The following is a 21,395-nucleotide window of genomic DNA, read 5'->3' as shown; positions in this document are numbered from 1 at the left end:
CTTTATGCCAACAGCTCAGAGCCTGGGCCTGCTTAAGTTTTAGAGCCTCAAAAGGGGCTGAGAATTTGGGAATTCTCCAGGAATAATTTAGGAATCCAAGGAAAAACACAAGAATGAATACTACTATAAATAGATGCAGTAGTAAGAACTTGTTTTGCAATATTCGTTTGCGATTAGACAATTTAAATATAGTATAAGCCTTTTTGTAGAAAATAGCCGACTAGAAAATTACCTTTGTTTCTATGTTTTAACACTAGGGAGGTGTTCCCGTGGGCTTAGCATCGAAACCCTTTCAGATTCTGTATGGACACACTGATGAGGTATTGAGTGTTGGCATCAGCACTGAACTTGACATGGCAGTGTCAGGATCAAGGGTAAGATTTCACCTTTAAGAAATGCTAGTTTTTTCTACAAATTGTGAAACAATATTTAAATTTAAATTCTTTTCATGCTTGCTTTAGAAGCACATATACTAAAATTGGAAAAATAATTTTTTTTCTAGAATTGGTAAAAGCATAGAAATTCTTTATTGTTTGTGTATGACTTGCAGAAGTAGGATTAATCCAGAAAGAAGAAACTTAAACAGACTGGATTCTATTTTGGGATTTTATTGGTCTTATAAGTTAAGGAAAGAGGGCATTTTATGAAATAAAGACTATTTCAAATTTCAAGATTGGAATTTTTCCTAAGGTACATGTGCCTTGGTAGAATAATCATTTTCTAAGTTCCTTTCCTGTATTTATTTATCTGGTCCTCTTTCTTTTTGTGTTGTTCTGTTTCTTTTTTTCATATTCTAATATTTTCTGTGTAGGATGGCACTGTGATTATACATACCATTCAGAAAGGTCAGTACATGAGGACTTTACGACCACCTTGCGAGAGTTCTCTACTCCTCACTGTTCCTAATTTGGCGATATCTTGGGAAGGACATATTGTCATCTATTCCAGCACTGAAGAAAAGACCAATCTCAAGGTATATAACAGTTTCATACAGTAGGGCTAGACTATCTATAAGCCCATCTTTTCCTTTCCATATTATACTGTATTTATGAGATATTATTTTGTTTTAGGGATTTATATGGGCTTATATAATACATGATTTCAAAAAGAATTTCTGATTATGTGGGACTTCATAAACTTAAGTGGAAATTATAACCAAATTAAATTCCTTTTGCACAGTCTGGGTATGAAAAAACAAGCCATGAATTATGTTTATTTTTCTTTCCATGATAAAGCTATTTAAAAACTAAGAGAATCTTGGGGCACCTGGCTGGCTCAGTTGATAGAACATGAGACCCTTGATCTCAGGGATGTGAGTTTGAGCCCCACATTGGGTGTAGAGATTACTTAAAAAGTTAAAAAAAAAAAAAACCACAGGGGCACCCAGGTGGCTCAGTCACTTAAGTGTCTGACTTCAGCTCGGGTCATGATCTCATGGTTCGTGAGCTCGAGCCCTGCATCGGGCTCTGTGCTGACAGCTCAGAGCCTGGAGCCTGCTTCAGATTCTCTGTCTACCTCTTTCTCTGCCCCTCCCCCACACATGCTCCCTCTCTCTCCCTCTTTCTCAAAAAAAAAGGGAGGGGGGAGCACCTAGGTGGCTCAGTCAATTAAGCAACTGACTTTACCTCAGGTCATGATCTCACAGGTCATGGGTTCGAGCTCCATGTCAGTCTCTGTGCTGACAGCTGAGAGCCTGGAGTCTGCTTCAGATTCTATGTCTCCCTCTCTCTCTGCCCCTCCCCTGCTCGTTCTCTGTCTCTGTTTCTCAAAAATAAATAAACGTTAAATAAAAATTTTAAAAAAACCTTATAGCTTTAAAAAAAGTTAAGAGAATCTTTTTGTTTTATGTTAAGAATGCGGGATTTTTTAGACTGGATGAGATTTTAATTCTTTTGGAGGGGTGAGAGTTCTTGTTTAATATTGTTTACTTAGCAATTATTTAGTTATTAAATATTTTCTTAAAGTATGAAATTATTTCTGATTTAAAATCACTTTAATAATATTGTCTACACGCTCTCTTTATACATAACTGTATGTTTATTTCAACATTAAATTTGAAATTATTAAATCATTAAATTTTGAGATCATTAAATTGTTTTCATCTAACTTTATAGGATAAGAGTGCACTACATCTGTTTTCTGTAAATGGCAAGTATTTAGGGTCTCAAGTCCTGACAGAACAAATATCAGATCTGTGTATCACTGGAGAACACATTATCACGGGCAGTTTGCAAGGTTTCCTGTCCATAAGAGATCTCCACAGGTAAATATAAAGAATTGTTGAAATCTCACTTAAGAAAAGGTGGTAATAGGGCACCTGGCTGGCTCACTTGATGGAGCATGTGACTCTTGATCTTGGGGTTGTGTGTTCAAGCCCTACATTGGTTGTATAGATTACTTAAAAATAAAATCTTAAAAAAAAAAAAAAGGAAAAGAAAAAGTAGTAATACTTTCAGCCTAGAGTGGAAATCAGGAATCAAAGATTTCTAATCTTTTGGTTTATCATTTATTATGAACATGTCTTTTTTTTTGGTAACTCTGAAAAAAATTGAGAAAGCTAAAGAATTTCTGGATTAGTAAGTGAAATATAGATGTACATTTTTAAAATGTAGGATATTTTATGTTACGTATATTTTACCACAAGTAAAATTTTTTAAAAAACAGAAAAAAAATTTCATAGTGCCAAGCCTCAATTATGGATTTGGAAATTTGTTAAATTATAGTTTGAATTTTTACAAACTAAAGTTAGGGTTTAATTTTTTTTTTAATTGGGGTAAAACAAACTAAGGTATTTTTAAGGCTAATGTATGTGTTCATCATTGTGTGTATGTGTGTGTAAAATGGGTGGGGAGTCTTGTTATTAAAGTGAAGGGAAAGGATGTTTAAATAGTGGATACGTTTTTGAGCTTTGTATTCTTCGTATTTACTAGTTTATGTATACAAAGCACTGTTATTTCCTGTATTTGTATTTGTTATGCCCAAATACATTCTTTTCTTCCATTTTTACAAAATTTATTGTGGCTTATTTACACTACTGAGACTATCTTGGCCCCTCCCAAGCCTTTCTTTTCTTTTCTTTTTTTTCCCCCCAAACCTTTCTTATAAATCATTTCCTGATCCATTGTGCTCTATCCTACCACATTCATGTCAGAATCATTTCTGTACCAACACCCGTCCCTGTTTTTGTATGTCCCTTCTCATTTTTGTCATTCTTTCTCCTGTGGAAGAGCACTGAATCCCTATTTGAATCATATCTTTCCAACATTTTGTTTTACTCAGGGTGTTATTAAGAGAATCTCAAATCAGGAAAATGAATAAGATCTTATAGCAGGTTAGTCTAAACACAGTATGTACTTCAGAGGATTCTTCATTCTGTAATCCTAAAAGCCATGGATATTTTCCATAGTTGAGTTATGTTTTTATATCATAACCATATATTTATGGTTTTAAATATTATGTATTATATTATATATTTATACATATATCTTCTAAGACAAGGCAAATAGACCGATTTTATTGACCTTACCCCCCAACATATGCACACTGTTTTAGCTTTTTAATCAACAAGATGAAAATCTTTTAGTGAGAAGATTTTGGTTAGAAGAAAAAATATATATATTTGGTTGTATATATAGTTAGAAGAAAAACAGATTTTGAGAATGAGAAAAGATAGATTAAGTATTTTAAGTAATACTATAATGTAGGCCCTTGTGTGAGCCATTCAACCTTTCTGAATCTAAGTTATACATCTGTAAAATTAGAATGGAGAACCAGGTGATCATTAAATTATCTTCCAGGTATTAAATTCCATGAATACGTTATGTATCCATGTAATTATGTGTGTGTGTTTTCTTTCTTTTCTAGTTTGAATCTCAGCATGAATCCATTAGCCATGCGGATGCCTATCCACTGTGTTTGTGTAACCAAAGAATACAGCCATATTCTTGTAGGATTAGAAGATGGCAAATTGATTGTAGTGGGTGTTGGCAAGCCAGCTGAGGTAAAACATAGCATCAAGAACTTCTTTTCCCGTACTATTGGGGATTCCTTTGGTTCTCCTTTGTTCCAGCTGAATCAGAAGTCTCCATTATGGATGAGCAAATTAACCAAATTTGATTTTTCAAAGGGCAGTAAATGAAAAGGCGATAAAGCTAGTATTCAAGAGTGATGTTTATATTATGCTTCATTTGAAGGCATACATTTGACAGTTTCTGTCCTCTAAATGAATAAGAAAGTTCTTTTATTTTCTGTCTTTCCAAATCTAGATTCAAGACACGACTTGGATTTTTAATAAATAAGAGCCTTTATAAAAAATTAAATACAGGCTCAAACAATAAAACTATTTACTTTAATTTCAATAAATACCAGTATGACTGTATGTCAATTATCCTTTTGTAAAAGCATCATTTTTTTACTTGGAACTACAGATATCCCCATATAATATCCTAATTCTCGGTGAGTTTCCTGTAGTTACTGTAAACTTATTTGCTAATGGTTTATCAATTACTGAACATTCAGATATCATAAATCTGATACTGTTCCTTAGAAAACTTGGTGGCTATACTCCAAGTAATATAGTGATTCTGTTAGAAAGTTAATTGTATTATATAGAGTCAAATTAAGCATTATCAATTTTTATTGATACCATCAGTCTTTTCTGAGAAATCTAAAATATGGCATCTGTAGTAGTTGTTTCAAGAGAAGTCATTAGTGAATAACACAGTGTCACTGCTTTTAATAAATCTACCACGGATCATAGGAACCTTTTTGCTAAGTTTTCATCAGTTCTTATACCTGTTCAGGATATTATTATAACAAAAGAGAGGTCTTATTAAATTAAAGTGATTGCACCATTTACCTTCAGTTGTAACAGTCCCCCAAAGAATGTCAGCAAGTCTGTATCTTGGTATTTCACTTACATTTAAAACATTTTAGGCATTTTTTCTCTTTGAATGTGTTTCACTTTCTGTGGATTACTCAAGTGCCCTTTAAATTTGCCTGCATCTCCCCACCTTAAGTAATTTTTCAGTTTCTGATTTTACTGAATTTTTTTATATGAAGTGACCATTATGTGCACACTTTTCTTTTAAAAATCGATTGGAACAAAAATGCCTAAGCAACTTCATTTTGTAGGCTTAAATCAGTGTTTTGTACTGTTTATTAAGTAAGTTTTTTGTCCTCCTTGAAAGTTTTATGTAGTCTACAACACATAGAATCTGAATTGTGTGCAGATTTGGAATAAAAGTATTTTTTATCTGTTTTACATCTTTGGATGTATCAGTTGAAGTATGGATCTACTTTAGTACATAATCAAATACTTAGAATCTTGCATAATTAAGATATAATTCCATATGACAGTATGATTAAAGCTTTAGTTATGAAAAGATCTTTATGTAAAGATCTAAATTTATCATAAAAGATCAAAGTCTTGATTAATGTGTACTTTAAGCCATGTATCAGTTTTGTATATTACACTGTCAGTATGAAATTCATATTTATTAGTCATATGGTAAAGTGATAATAGATTAATGGAAATAATGTTTCTGGAAATGAAAATGCAAAACAAGCATGCTAAAGTGTCTTTGCATGAGGCTTGGTTTTTTTTTTTATCCCTTTAATAAATGTACCCTAGAGAAGGGTAACCATTAAAAAAGGCTGGCAGACAAATAAAAAATAGATTATACTTGGGAAAGTAATTCCAACAAGTCATATTGTTAGTTTGAGAAATGTGTCCCACATGGATTCTTCTTTGCCTTACCTAGAATTATAAGCACTTTTAGAGGGGCATTTATTTACCGATTGGATTAATATTTAATTAATAATTGTTATGTGCTGAGAAGCGTGCTAGGTGGTACAAATTTAATGGTGAACAAATGTGATTCTCACCTTCAGAGAGCTTATGCTATACTTGTTCTCTAAATTATATTTTATCATTTTGTTGCTAAATGTCATTTTTTGAAATTCTTATATCAAAATACTCTAAAATTATTTTGTTTCCATCAGAACATTATTGTACTTTCTTATTATCCTTGTGATTAGCATCAATAGTACTTTAAATATAAAAGGAGAAAATCCTCAAAATTATGTGTCTTATTAGCTAAAGTAAAATTCAGAAGATTATTTTAATGAACTGTGAAATATATTTCTTTAATTTATAAAGAAAAGGACTGATAATTTGGACAAACTGGGACATTTAATTTTAAAATTTACACATTGGCATTAGACCTTTCTCAGTTGAAAGACAATTGGTATAGAGAAGGCTTTCTTTAATTATTATTAATCAAGAATCATTAAAATGTTAATATGAATGATTCTGCTAACAAAACTTACATTCTTACATTCTGCATCCTACAAAATCAGTGTCTTATATATCAGTCTCACTTCTTTTTTTTTCTTTCTTTTTTTCTTAATCACATCTGTTGTTCATTTCTCTGGATTACCTCAAACAGATGCGTTCAGGTCAGCTTTCTCGAAAATTGTGGGGATCTAGCAAGCGGCTCAGCCAGATTTCAGCTGGAGAAACTGAATATAATACTCAAGATTCCAAGTGATTACTATTTCCATCTTCTGTCATGGATAACTGAAACTTGATTTATTGCTTTGTCACTTTAACCACATCTCTCAACTATCTGAATGTTTCAGGGCTTTTATCACTGAAAATCATTTAGGGATTATCAAAATTGAATATGCAATGTGTATAAAGACATAGGTTGTATTATTAGCCACTTTAAAAATTTCTGGTTAATATTAAATCCAGTTGTATTGACTAATTATTGGTCTACACTAAGGTGGATTTGAGAAAATACATTTGAATTAGATTTGTGGTTCATTCCTAAAGATCATTAGATCCATTAAAAAAAAAAAAACTTCTAAAAAATAAAGAAATACCATATGATTCCCTTATTATTCCAAACAACAAAATTTAAGGTATTTCTAATAAAATAGTACAGATGATGGGACAGTTGAGAGACATGGCTTTTAATATATTCTTTAGTTAATCATTTTCCTATTTACTGACCACCATATTTAAAAATATATCAGTTTATTTATGAAACTCCTGATTGGAGGTAATATTTTAAAGGCATCTGTTGCACACTTAGATTTTCAAAACTCAGTGTAAATTCCAGGTTTTCATGATAAGTTGACTATAAGACTATTGAAACCGGTACATTGGGTCATTCCACTACTGCTAGCATATTATTAATGAGAACTTATTGAAATGTATTATTATATGCTTAAATAATAAAGGTTGAGTAGGAATAAGAGAAGCTGACATATATTTTGCAGGTGTATTTCATTAGTAGTATAATTAAGGAAAAATGCTGATTATGATTTTGACAGTTGGATCCTTTAAGTAGCATAGTTTATTATCTGCAAAGTTCAAAATTTCTTGGTTTATTCTTTACTAAGCAGATACTGTGTTTCCCCAATAATTAGAAGTGTTAGCAATGATACCCAAATACATTAACATTTTTACCTAGAACTTCCATGTGATTGATACATGAATTAAAAAGATAATGCATCATTAAAGTAGTCACTTAGACATAGTAATTGTTAAAGACACGTTTGTATTTCATGTTATGTATAACTTTTAAGATTATAATTAATTTTATTATACATAGTTAAGTGTTACATTATGTTTTACTGTTCGAAATTTTAAAGTAAAATGCTGATAAATTTATTTTGGAATTCAAAGTGGTTGATAAGCCTAGTGCTTTTATAAGGTCATCCTTTTGAGTTAGGTCAGAGAGCTTTTACAACTACAAGTGTCCTTAATCTGAGATACCACGGGTTTGGGGTAATTTATGAATCCCCTGAAATTGTGTGGAAATTCTGTGTGTTAACTGCAGTTTTTTTTTTCAGGAGTGAGTGAGTGTGTGGCTTTCATAAAGGGGTTTCTGATCAGAAGGGGGGAAAAAGATAATAATAGCTTCTTATAAAATAATATTCCTTTTTATTCCACAAATCATAGATTTCCTTACATCCAATTCTCTTCTCCATGGAATCTTTGAGAACCTTTCCCTCTGCAATTCTTCTTTTGCCCCCAGTATCTATTGCCCTTTTCTTTATAATTCTATGAATGAGTAAAAAATTTATGAGAAGTAAAGGATTCTGTTTAGGGAAGCTTTTTGAATAGATATGATCTGTTCAAGTCAGGACTAATAATAATTTATAGAAGAATTTTCTTTACAATTATTTAAAATCCTCTGTTTTATTCAGTGAAAACAAAAACAAAAAACCATGTTTTAGATAAGTAACACTGAAACAAACTGGTGCAGCAAGTATAAAATAGAGCACATGTAAATGTGAAGATTTCCTTTTTAAGGGTTTCAGGAATTTGTGATGAAAATGTCTCAAATCAGTAAAGATAATTATGATTTATTGAATTTATTGCTTCTATTTATTTCATTTTATTTTTTCTATTACATTTTTTAGAAGGTTTCAAGTCAGCAAAACCAACATGATTGATTTGGAGTATTTTAAATGTTAATTTTAAAAAAACTTTTCTGAATCAAAACTTCGGAAATTTTTCTTTTGCTTACTTATCCATTGACTGTGGTATATAGTGTTGCCTTCTTTATTTTAAGGTTACTTAATAATGGTTTTAGAATTATTTTGGAAAGTTATAAAGAAGTTTAACTGAAATTATTAGGGAAAAATTCCTAAATTTATGATGTTTTAAAATTACCAGGGAAAAATTCCTAAATTTATGGTGTTTTACTTTGCTGCTTTTTAGATTGAAGAACAAAACAAGCAGTATTCATTTTATATCACAAATAGAAGACCCTTTGTTCACAGTAAAATAAATATCCTACCTAGACTAACAATAGATGTTTAGAGCTATGGAATTCTTCCTTATATTACTTTTTCCAAAAAAGTGAAAACCAAAAATGTAGGATTTTGAGGAAAATCTGATAATACTAGCAACAGTCTAAAGGAATGGAAGTTAACTTTATCTATTAAACAAATACAGTAGAACCATTAGTTGAATAATATAAACCTCTTTTAAACAGTGTAGCCCACTGAATTAATTAAAAAAATGACCAGATAAAATCACTGAAAAGATATACTTTGGGGATTCTGGTGTATTTAGATGTTATCCATAGAAACGGTTTCTGCTTATATAATGGGAGAAGTGAACAACAGTGTGATGAAAATGGAATAACAAGTAGACATTTCAGTTGATAAATACAGTATCTCAACTTGGCTGCTATGAAGTTTGTTGTCTAAAGAAACTTTCATCTGCTTTTGTTTCTTGACACTGGTAATAATGATGGAAATAAAAATCTCAGCATCCTGTGATAGGAAGAGATTTATACTAAAATAATGATTTTACTTTTAGAAAGTGAGATTTAAAATATTAAAGCATATAATACCTGTGTTCATTTAGAAAATAAAGCAAACTTTCAACTCTCCAATCAGTATTCTGTCATTACTTAGATAAAATTGGAGGAGAGAAGGAAAAATAGATCAGGGCATGGGAATTAGAAAAGTATATAAAAATAAAGCTTGTCCAGTTGGTTTAAAATCTTTTTAAGCCTAGGAAGCTTGTGTCAGCTGTTATTAAGTGTCTATCTATTAACTTCCATTAGGTCACAGTGGGTTTTTGTTTAGGTCACAGCCTTTTGTCAGAGAGAAAAATGCCAGATATTCATGTGTCATCAGCAAGAAACATCAGTGAGGCTTCCTTTTTTTCTGTTAGGCATACAACAATTATCCTTAAGAGACTGGTATTGAAAGTTACTTTTACATTTCTGAAGCAATAAGTGTACCCTCATAATTAATTAGAATTCAGATTTGAAAGTTAAATCTTAAGCTAAGATTTGTTTTTATATTTTACTTGAATAGGAGTAAGCAGAGAAAATTTTAACTTGAATACCAGATTTTTATTTAATGATGATCAACACATGGCCTTTGTCCTGAAGTGTATTTTATATTGTGACTAAAGAAATCACTCATGAAAATCTTCTAGTTAAATTTAAAGAGGTTAACTCCTTTTATATATTTACTTTCACGAAATGAGTAGCATTGTCTTTATCACCTTTCCAATGAAAAGATGCAAGTACATGGACTATATTAAACATAAATATTAGATAATATGTACTATCATAGGGTATGTGTACGAGTGAGTGAAAGTTGGTCTCTTCAAATACATCAGTAAGTTTGTCTTCCATTAATTCTTAAACCTGTCTGTAGGATGTAACTTTTGATATAAGAAATGAAATAAATTATTTTTCTTTTCTAAATCTAATCCTTTGTTTTCCTCTATCAGCCAGACTCCTAGCTTGTCCTAATTTACTGTTCCTTTCATCCACTGACTCTGTTCTTTCCCAGTAAGTAGCCAATCTTAAATATTTATCACTCTCAACAAATATCCACTCTCAGTATTCTTTTTTGCCTAATTCGTTTATCGTATGTACCCAGCATTTGCTTTGCTTTAAATTTGATCCCATCCAGAACATTGTTCTGAAGAGTTTTTCTGTATCAGAGTCCTGGTGGTGCTTTTTCTGATGACATTGTTGCAACAACAGTAGAGTGTTACCAGTAATCATTTCAATATTGTTAAAATGTTGACCACAACTTTAGTTCTTTAATTTGAATCCAGCATTTTCTAAGCCAGTGTTTCTTCACTGAGATTGTAGATCAGACTTGTCCATGTAGATAGATACATAGATACATAGATAGACACACACACACACACAGAAGTTTAGGCACTGTTCTGGACTTTCTGAATCTCTTGGTACAAAAAAAAAATTATCCCAGAATTTATATGTTGTCTTAAAATATTTTCTGCTATAGAAATTATATCCATCCATTTTTAGGAATCATTGCATATTCACAGGCTTATATGAAACTAGGTTTAATCTTTGTCCTTGGAAACATTTTGTCTAAAATTTGCTTGGAATGGCTTTCCTATCATCATTTTGCTTGCCACCACAACAACCAAATTTCCTTTTCAGTTGCATCATTCTTATAATTTTCTTCAAACCTGTCATATTTGAATATTCTAATAGTGGTTCCAACAAAAAAGATATTATGCTGTTTGCTTATATTAGTTCCTAGTGACTGTTAGTGAATACTTTTGCATATTTGAATTTGGTAACATTTTGAAGTATCAATAAAAAGCATGATTTACAAAATGCTAGGTTTAAAAATACAATTGGATCTCTTATAGCCTTAAAGGAAATGATATAATTTTTCTAATTAAAAAGCATTGGGTATATATATTCCCTAAGTACTTCTGATGACTTTATGGAAATAATCTTTAATTTTTTTCATATAAAAAGTCCTAGTATTTCAGAAAATAAAAGCATTGACATTTAAGATATTTAGGCATATATTGGAAACAATGCAATTTTCTACATTAAAAATATAAGGCCATCCTAGATATAGGAGTTACATGATTTTCTTCAGGATAAGAACCTGTGTAAAAGTGGCTATATTACACATTTTTTGGTTAGATTGTATAAATCATCAGACATATCTTAGGTTATCTCACTGATATTTGTTACATGTGGGTGATTTCTAAACAGGATTTGGACCTATGAAGCAAATGGCTGTAGTAAAAAATAAAAGGACAGAAATCAACGCGTTTACTTTTGTCTTAATGCCTATAATCTTAAGAACTGAAAATTCAAAGGAACAAGTAGAAAGTTACTAATCTAACATTTGTTTTCTGTGGTATAGTTTTAATGTTTCCTTGGAAACTTACTTTGTAAATATTACCCTAATAACACTAACAACAGCACAGTTATGTCATTGAAAGAATTACCCATTCAGTTTTCAAAGTTGACTATTAATGGAGTTTGGGGTGTGTTTGTGTGTGTGTTTTCACTTATAATGGCTGTCACATTATTTAAAATTTATAACTATTTTTGAACATACAAAATGATTATCTCCTTATTCCAATGTAGCATTGTAATTTGAGAACAAAAAACAAGTTAGGATTTAGGTAGGGTTGAAAAATAAAATTATATTTTATTGTTTTAAATAAAAACTTTAAAAGTCTTATTCCAAGTGGACGTTTTAAAATTTTATTTTGGCAATAATATCTTTCAACTTAATATGTATTAAAACCAGAGGTTCTCTGATAGCCAGTGTATTAACTAGGTAATATTAAAATGCTATTTTTTATGTTCCTTCCCTTGGAAATATTTCCCACACCATCCAAGCAATGTGTTTTAAGACTTAGGGGGCTCAACCTACAAATTCAACATATGCACATCTTGCATTTTGAAGGAAAAGAACTTATCTGTGATGGCCGCCATTTTGCTCTTCAGAATGCTAAAATTATATTAATCAATAAATACTTCAGAAAATGGTTCTGGTAAGGAGATACCAGTTGTCACACTTAACTGAAAAAATTCAGCCTCTTAAATTCTTATATAGGGATTAAAGAGAATAACTATTTCTTCCTCTGGGGTTTTGATTGCTTTTTTAAATATTTATAATAGTGTCTACCTTTTTCCAAAATTATGGCATATTACAGCAAAGGTCTTACTATCAAAGATCTTTCACATTTTAGACTTTTTCTTCCGTATTCTGCATTTTACTGTTTTCTGTGATTCAGAAATACTATCACCAAAAATATCTTCGGATACTGTTTATTTTATAGTTAGCTTTATGTAAGAAAAACTGTTACAAAACTGTATGGCTGCTCTGTTGTCTTCAGAAACTCTTAAGGAATATGGCTTTCTTTTCCCCAGTTGTACGCTTTTTATATAGTTGGAGTAAAACAATTAGCAAAAAGTAAGCAGAGATCTAGCTAGACTGTCCTTTTCTATCAGATGCTTTGCTACAGAAATGAATCGATTAAGACAGAAAACTATCAAACATATATTTTTGTCTCTTATGTCAGTTTTTCTGGGACCCAGATTAAACAGGAACATTTCAGTGTTATCACAGATGGTGACAGTGACTTGAATGCATATATATGCACGTAAAGGAGGATAGCTGAAAATTCGGAATTACTTGTTATAAAAAAAAACACTTGCAAATCGTGCTGCTACTTAAATATTTAAGGAATTCAGAAAGTTGTGTAGTTATCATAAAATGGTCCTTCTCATTTATATTACTGGAATTGACCATGAGAAAGAATATCAAGCCTTATTTATATCTAATTATTGACTGCAAACTGTGACTCAATATTTGTATGCCAAAAAAAGTGGTCTTAAAGTTGAGAAAATTTTAGATTTAATAAAAATGTGTAAATTTTGATTAGTCTTCTCATTAAAATGAAGTTACTGTTAATTTGGTGCAATACATTCTTTCCTGCCTCATCCTTTTAAGATTAAATATATAAGTTGTATATTTTATTTTGTTACATTGAGTGCTGTTTTAAATTTTTCAGTGTGTATATATGAGCTAATATTTGTTTCTGTATAGCATGATTGAAGATAATTGAGAATTTTGCACTTTTTTTAGTCCTTTGGAAATTTGTATTCTAACAGCTTTTAAGAATCTACATTTATTTTGTACATAATACATTAGCTTTGTGTATTAAATGGGTTTAAATCAAATAAAAAAATGATGTTACTTTCTTCAGTTTATCTGCAATTGTCACTTCATGGTCTGATTAGAACTTAGCCATGGCTAAATCATTTGGGCAAGGGATTGAATACAGTTTTTGTTAAGCAGTAATCACTGCTTCTTTCGTTGAGAATCTCTTCTGTAGTCCTATGTGTACAAGATAAATATTATGTTAACTGACCAGTTTTTGTCATACATAAAACAGATATTAAGCCTTTGGTTATAAATCTCCCTAGAAACATAGTTACGTTTTCCTCCCTCGGTTAATGATCGTAAGAGATTTCCATTTGTAGTTAAGTAATACATTGAGCTGAGTTTTTTAAAACTTTTATTTCCTTTCATATAATTAAAATCTTTTATTCATCAACTTTTGACAGTCTAAATGTTGACCTAATTCTCCTGTGTTTGTTAGGGTTAATAAAATTTAATCCATAATAAAACAGAATTCTAAGCTCTGTTCTAGTACTTTTTTAGTAGTTTAAGGTTTTTAGTACTTTTGTTTCTAGATCTAGAGTAATGACACAACAGAAATGAACATTAACCTTTTTGTAGCCTAATACCATCTTTGCATGATACTACACTTTTAGTCACAGGACAAAGCCGTGTTATTTAAAGGCTTAATTAAGGCTGCCTTGGGACACCTGGGCCGCTCAGTCCATTGAGTCCAACTTCGGCTCAGGTCATGATCTCCCAGTTCGTGGGTTCGAGCCCCACCTCTGGCTATTTGCTGACACCTTGGAGCCTGGAGCCTGCTTCAGATTCTGTGTCTCCCTCTGTCTCTGTCCCCTCCCCTGTTCATGCTCTCTCTCTCTCAAAAATAAATAAACATTAAAAATAATAAGACTGCCTTGCTTCTCTGAAATCAGTCAATAATGCCATACCAAGCATCAAACAAATTATTTATTTTATGCAATTATACTGGAGTTATATTTTCTCACCATGTATCATTCATTTGATGAGAAATTAAACCATTTTTTGAAACCTTTTATTACGAAAATTTTTTACTACTTTTTTCACTACTAAACATATTAGAATAATTTTGACAGTCTATTCAATACTTGTAAAACTCTTTACCTCACAGTATGTTTGGTGCATTTTCTAAAGTTGTGTCAGGGGCACCTAGCTGGCTCAGTTGGTTAAGCATCTGACTTCAGCTCAGGTCATGATCTCATGGTTCATGGGGTCAAGCCCTGTGTCAGGCTCTTTGCTGACAGCTCTGAGCCTGGAGGCTGCTTCGGATTCTGGGTCTCCCTATCTCTCATTCAAAAATGAATAAACATTTTAAAATTAAAAACAACAACAACAACAATAGAAAGTGTCCCTTCAAAAGTGGTTCAATTGTAACTTTGCAGAAATTGGAGAGTGAGAGGAAGGCCTCAAAAAATTTGTGAATTAGCATTTTTCATGATCTAGTGATAGAAACTTCTTTTTGAAAGTAAGTGCCTTCTTACAGTATTCAACTTTAACTTATGTCCCAAATCATTTAACAAATCATGGATTCTCAAGCGTGCCTGGGTGGCTCAGTCAGTTAAGTGTCTGACTCTTGACTTCAGCTCAGGTCATGATCTGACAGTTTGTGGGTTTGAGCCCTGCATTGGGCTCTGTGCTGACAGTGTGGAGCCTGCTTGGGATTCTCTCCCTCTCTCTCTTCCCCTCCCCTGTTGGCACATTCTCTGTCAGAATAAATTTTCAAAAAATCATGGATTCTCAGAAGAAAATAGTGTGTCAAGTCATTCCTATGCATATGGCATGATGATTAAAGAGAAGTAAAGATGGGTTTAATTATTTAACCTAGAACAATAGTTGCAGAATCCTATTTAAGCATCTTTGGTCAGAATACTTCAAGCAACATCACAGAGACATTTACATACGGGAAGACACATAAGAATGTGTTTAATGAGAACTTGAACAGTGTCAAACAGGTTGAAAATGGACATTGGCAGCTTAAAAACGATCAGATTTTACATCTGAAAGTGAATATGTGGATCATCAGGAACTTGTATTGAGAAGACAATCTAAATTTTCATTAAAACCCAAAATCATTTTGAGAGGTTGTGTTATATGCAAATACTTTTGTTTTCCCATACTGACTAAATGAATAGAATATTAACTAACAGTCTTATTAATTAGAGCCATAGTCACATGGGGAGATTTATCCAGGTACAGGCTTTCTCCAGATGGTGTTACCGTGATGAACTTGTGATGGTTTGGGAATTGGCGCTATCACTATCCTAAAGAAAATCAAACTTGGGAATGCTAATTGACACAAGTTCACAAGAGTGACCTATATAAGTTACAGTGCAAATTCACTAATTTATAATGCAGTGTTTTCTAGTGGTTTCCTTCCTAACACAACCTCATTTTTTTTTTATTTTTGAGAGAAAGATTGTGCGCCCAAGTGGTGGAGGGACAGAGAGAGGACTCAGAGGATCCCAAGCAGGCTTTGCAGCAATAGCAGTCAGCCCAATGAGGGGCTCGAACTCACAAGCCTTGAGATCATGACCCGAGCTGAAGTCGGATGCTCAACTAACTGAGCCACCCAGGCATCCCAAGACAACCCTCATTCTTTGATTTCTCACAGTTGTCTTACATACTGTTAACAGATCCTAATGTACTAAGGTCACTACTATTTTTTTAAGTATATTGAAATGAGAAATTTTGATCTACCCATCAATATTGGTCAAGATTCTCAGATATTATCATATGTCTTTAATAGAATGGGATCCAGTGAAAGAGCTCAGGTCTGGAACAAAAGATCTGGCTTCAATTTACATTTCTCCTATAAAGTACCTCTATGACTTAGAGTAAGACACTTAAACCTATCTGGTTTTAGTTATTTCATGTGTAAAATAGAGTGTTAATGATGTTTAGGGATCAAATGAAATAACATTAAAGGATCAGAGGTAAGAAACACACTATTAGAGGGCACCGGGCTGGCTCAGTTGGAAGAGCTTGTAACTCATGGTCTTTGGGTCATGAGTTTGAGCCCCATATTTGGGTGTAGATATTACTAAAAAAGTAAATTAAAAAAAATCAGAACAAGAAAATAAGGGATCATTGACTGCCCTGTGAGTGTAAATTGTAAGTCCAGCACATCATTAATCAGAGCAGACACAGGCAATCATCTGAAGGATGTGTGATGAGATGTAGTAGGATGCTTGTTAGGTAAGCTGTGATTCATAAGATCATAAACCAAAAAATTTTTTAAAAAGAAATACACTGTTGTAATACATAATTTTAATTTCACTTTAATGAAAGTAGGCCAAATGACATACTGGTTGTAGGGATCCAGATTATTGTGCTACATATGTTAAAGTGTTAGGTAACAAGTATGGAATTCTTCATAAAAACGTACCAAAAGATTAATAATAAGTTATACACTATTAAGGGAATATATGATACATACAATGTTATGGCAACACAGACTAAAATAAAGAGACAAATCTTATTCAAGGAGATCAGTTGCTTAGATAGTCTGACACAAAAGAGAAATTACTTCCTTGGCAAGGAGTAACCTTTTAGTAAGAGAGGCGAAGTAAGTTTCTTTGAAGTGAATAGCTAATACCCTGAATCTAATTACTATAAAATAGTACTTAACTGATAGATATTCTTTAAGTTGTGTCATTTTATTTAAAGGTCATTATACTACATTCCTGTTGGTGCTATAACAAATTGGCACAAATTTAGTGGTTTAAAACAACATAAATTCACTTTTACAATTCTGGAGGTCAGAAGTTAGAAATCAGTTTCAGTGATTCAGTTCAGTTTCTGTTTCTGACTTTTCTTGTGTCCTTCCTATTAGGACTGTTGTGATTATGTTGAGCCCACATGAATAATCCAACTTGATCTTTCCATTTCAAGAGTTTTAGTTTAATCACCTCTGCAAAGTGTATTTTACCATGTAAAATAACATTTACAAATTCCAGAGATTAGGATGTGGACATATTTGGGTGTCATTATTCAGCCTGATACACTAATGAATGTGAAAAATAGTACATAGCAGTTATGCATTCTTTTCTTTTTTGCTACCTGAGCCAAATTATTCCCTACTGTCTGAACAAAGAAAATTTCTCCAATTGAAAAGAATTTAAAAATTATCCTGTATATGTATTATGCCTCAATAAACTTGAAAAAAATTTTTTTTAATTTTTATTTTTTGAGAGAGAGAGAGAGAGTATGAGCAGGGGAGGGGCAGAGAAAGAGGGAGACAGAATCCGAAGCAGGTTCCAGGCTCTGAGCTGTCGGCACAGAGCCTGACGTGGGCCTGAACCCACGAACCTTGAGATCATGACCTGAACTGAAGTCAGACGCTTAACCGACTGAGCCACCCAGGTGTCCCTGAAAAGATTATATTTAAAAAAATCTATCCAAGAAATACTATGACCCAAGATAAGCTAATTTGGCATTACTGCCAGGAAAACACTGCCAGGAAAAAAAGATGTGAAATCTTGATTATAAAAACAGAGATACTGCTGAAATGAAAAATTAACTTTATAAAACAAATAATTTCTGAATTATGTGTCTATATTTTATTTTTTATCCAAACACACTAGACCATTCTAGAATACCTAGGCATGTGCAATAACTAAGTTCACCTATCTTTGTTAGTTTATTGACTTTCAATCATAAAAACCATAGTTTACACATATTTTAAATTTGGCATTATGAAGGTATAATTTTAGGGCAGAAAGATAGAATATCACTTATGTAACAGTTTGTTAACTTCCTTTGTGAGTTCTAAAGTATTGTGACATGTCAACAATCCATACCAACATTCCCATCTCCCTAAATCTGTAGATTTCTTTCCCCTACAGCAGGGACCCACAAGCTTTTTCTGTTAAAGGACCAGATAATATTTTAGGCTTTGAGAGCCATGTGGTCTCTATCACAATTATTCAGTTCTGCCATTGTGGCATGAAAGCAGCCATAGACAACACACAAATAAATGAGCATAGCTGTCTTCCCATAAAACTTTATTTACAAAAACAGATGGGGCCCCAATTCCTTAGTTTGCTGACTCCCTGCCAGGAAATATCTGGCATCTCAACTTGAATGACTGTTGGCCAATATTCAATCCAGGCTTCAGTTAACCAAGCACATTCAGATCCAATATCAGGTGCTCAATGTAACACTAAAATCTCAAATCCTGAATGAATGAAACCATATAAATATACTTGCCCTTCCTAGCCTTTATATTTTATTCTTTTTAAACAGACATGCCTAGAATCCACCTATGTTCTCTCTGACACAAATTAACAAGGCCTTACTGTTTGTTTGATGTAGTGTTCTGCTCCAGGTTCAGACAAAAGGGGGTGCATTGTGTGTACAGAATTTTATTTTTATTATTTTTTAAAATATGCAACACTTCATGAATTTGCATGTCATCCTTGCTTAAGGGCCATGCTAATCTTCTCTATCATTCCAATTTTAGTATATGTGCTGCTGAAGTGAGCACTGTGTGTAGAGAATTTTAAAGCAATAATAAACCAACTAAATGTCTTCTTTTTATTATCACCATGTGCTGGAAATCATAAAAATGTCAGTAATAAATTCCTCCATTCTGCTGGGGGTGCTCCACCACTAGCCTCTTTTTGTTGAAATGCCACTGTTAGGTTATTTCCTCTAGGAACTGATTAGGCATTTCTCTTTGTGGGCCATGAGGAGTTTAACTCTCTCTATAAGCCTGGAGATAATTAGGGGATATGGGAGTTCCTCCGGATAAAAGGCAATTTCTTGTGATGTAACTGACCCATGTAATGCCCGAGGTCGCGAAACCCCCCCACAAGAGACCACCAGAGTCGTAAGTCAAAGCCAAGCGGCAAGGGTCGTTTACTGCAGGTTCGAACCTGGACCTCTGCGCACTCGTCGCCAGTGACAAGTAGAGGCCTCGATCAGGGTTGGTACAGCGTTTTTATAGACAGAGACAAATAGCACAGGGGAGGTTTCAAATTATGAGGGGCCTGATTAGTTGGTTTTAAAGTAAGGACATTTGTTGTTCTCTGATTGGGCGTCCTTTGTCTGTTCTTTGGCGGGAAGGCTTTGTCCGTTACTTGTGGCAGGAGGAAAAGGGGGAAGGGGGAAGGGGGTAGGGGAGGAATGTGTTAAGCAAGCAGGTTTACAGAAGCGAGAAATGCCGGTTAGTTCATGTACAATCACTTATTCTATTACATACCAGACTACACTTAGGAAGTTTCACAACTTACTCTATTACATAGGGAGTTACATTCAGGAAAGGCCTCACAATGCTCGTAGCAAACAGCAAGCAAAACAGACTTCTCAGCAATTGTATTTTTTATCAAAGACCCATAATAAGCAGAAAAGAGAACTTAGCTTTAAACTAAGGCAGGGCTGTCATTTGGATTTAAAGCTGTTCTTTTCATTCCCCCCTTTTTCTTGTGCCTAAAGAGCCAATCTTGGATCTTCAATTTTCTATTTGTAATGTCTCGAGAGGTTGGTACTGAGTTCGTAAGACCATTAATTGTATAGCATTGAACCTGTCTTGGACAAAATAAATAATTTTGTTTATGATGCAGGGGCCTAATGTGAGAGCGAGAAGTAGAATGGCCAGAGGCCCGAGTAAAGCGGAGAGCAGGGTAGTTAACCAAGGGGACGCGTTGAACCAGGATTCAAACCACCCTTATTTGTGGACCTCGGGGTAGTATTAGGCTTACTTGTGGGCCATACTGACTGGTTTGGCCCTATTAGTGTTGGTGAAGCTTTGGGTTTTATTTTTAATCTTATCTGAATAACAGTTGCAAAGTAAGGCGGTCCCCGATACAGGTAAATTCCCCAATTTAGTCCCGTAATCCATCTTGTCTCCTTTTTTCCGTCCTCTAGGAATTTGATACGAATAAGGTTACAGGCACGGGTTTGCTTGGGACAGGGGCTGGCAAATTTCATGTCAATATAATGGGGTTTTACCTCCCATTTCCAGCTTCCATCATTGGTAGTAACACAACTCCAAGCCTTACAGTAGAGGGATTCGATTCCTCCACAGGTTTTTTTCATTGCTCCTGTTCTGAACCCGGGACATGCATAAAACCCACCAGATCTTATGCGCTTTTTTTCATTTTCTGGGGTTCCGGTCCATGACGGATTAGGACGCTGGCGGCTTCCGTTGGGGGGAAGTACCCCCATGGTTACAGCTACGTCCTCTAGGTTAAAATATAGATCAGGCCACCAGGCATTTAGGGGAGTATCGTCTGCTGTGGTAGTATTATAGACTTCCTGGGTTTCCAAATTAGAAACCTCCCAAGTTAAAGTATAGGGTATATGGGGGTTGCTCGCAATACTTATCAGTCCGTAGGAGGTGAGCAGGAGCACGCTAATGAGTGTTCCTTCGATCATTGTGGGTCCGGAGCTGCTGCAACAGTCTTGATATGGGACACCCAGGCCTTTGGTCTCAGCCGGTTTTCGGGGTCAGGTTTTCGACGCAGAGTCAATTTTAAAGGATGGGTCTTACTCTGGTCAACCGTCCAGGAGGTGTTGGCTTCCGGCACGAAGTCTTCTCAAACTGCAAAGGGATCAGCTGGTCGGGCGTGGGTGTAATGGATCCAGGTAGCAATCCCGTTGACTTTGACAGCAGTGGGTGTGGTTAGGATCACAATGTAGGGTCCCTTCCACCGTGATTGGAGGGTCTCTTGCTTGTGTCTCCGCACGTATACCCAATCTCCGGGTCGGTAGTGATGCGGCTCAGGAGGGGGCCCGTTCTCATAAATGGCTCTCAATCTGGGCCAAACTTCCTGGTGGGTGTGCTGGAGTTCCCTCAGGGAAATAAGAAGTTTATGATCATCAAATTCAGTTAACACATTAGACTGTAGGTTGGGAATTATGGGGGGGGGGCACTCCATACATGATTTCAAAGG

The 21,395-nt window shown here is 33.8% G+C and overlaps 1 protein-coding gene and 1 non-coding gene across 2 annotated transcripts in view; one reads left to right on the top strand and one right to left on the bottom strand.

Annotated features, from left to right (window-relative positions):
- NBEAL1 (neurobeachin like 1) overlaps positions 1-13,550 on the top strand; it is a 176,839-nt gene extending 163,289 nt beyond the window's left edge. The window contains exons 51-55 of the mRNA XM_047083649.1: positions 258-374; positions 812-973; positions 2,115-2,263; positions 3,865-4,000; positions 6,450-13,550. Coding sequence (XP_046939605.1) covers positions 258-374; positions 812-973; positions 2,115-2,263; positions 3,865-4,000; positions 6,450-6,551 — 666 coding nt within the window. The 3' untranslated portion in view covers positions 6,552-13,550. The remainder of the gene's footprint in view (positions 1-257; positions 375-811; positions 974-2,114; positions 2,264-3,864; positions 4,001-6,449) is intronic.
- A 5,330-nt stretch (positions 13,551-18,880) lies between these two features.
- On the bottom strand, positions 18,881-18,985 carry LOC124516718 (U6 spliceosomal RNA). The gene has a single exon (XR_006963127.1). It is a non-coding gene; the product is annotated as a U6 spliceosomal RNA (small nuclear RNA).
- Between the last annotated feature and the right edge of the window lie 2,410 nt (positions 18,986-21,395).

The sequence above is a fragment of the Lynx rufus genome, unplaced genomic scaffold (assembly GCF_022079265.1).
Source record: "Lynx rufus isolate CCGP_SWC_20201006 ecotype Redwood Valley unplaced genomic scaffold, mLynRuf1.p SCAF_2, whole genome shotgun sequence".
Taxonomy (NCBI): domain Eukaryota; kingdom Metazoa; phylum Chordata; class Mammalia; order Carnivora; family Felidae; genus Lynx; species Lynx rufus.
Note: the sequence above shows the minus strand (reverse complement) of the source record. Positions and strands in the feature narration are given on the sequence as shown.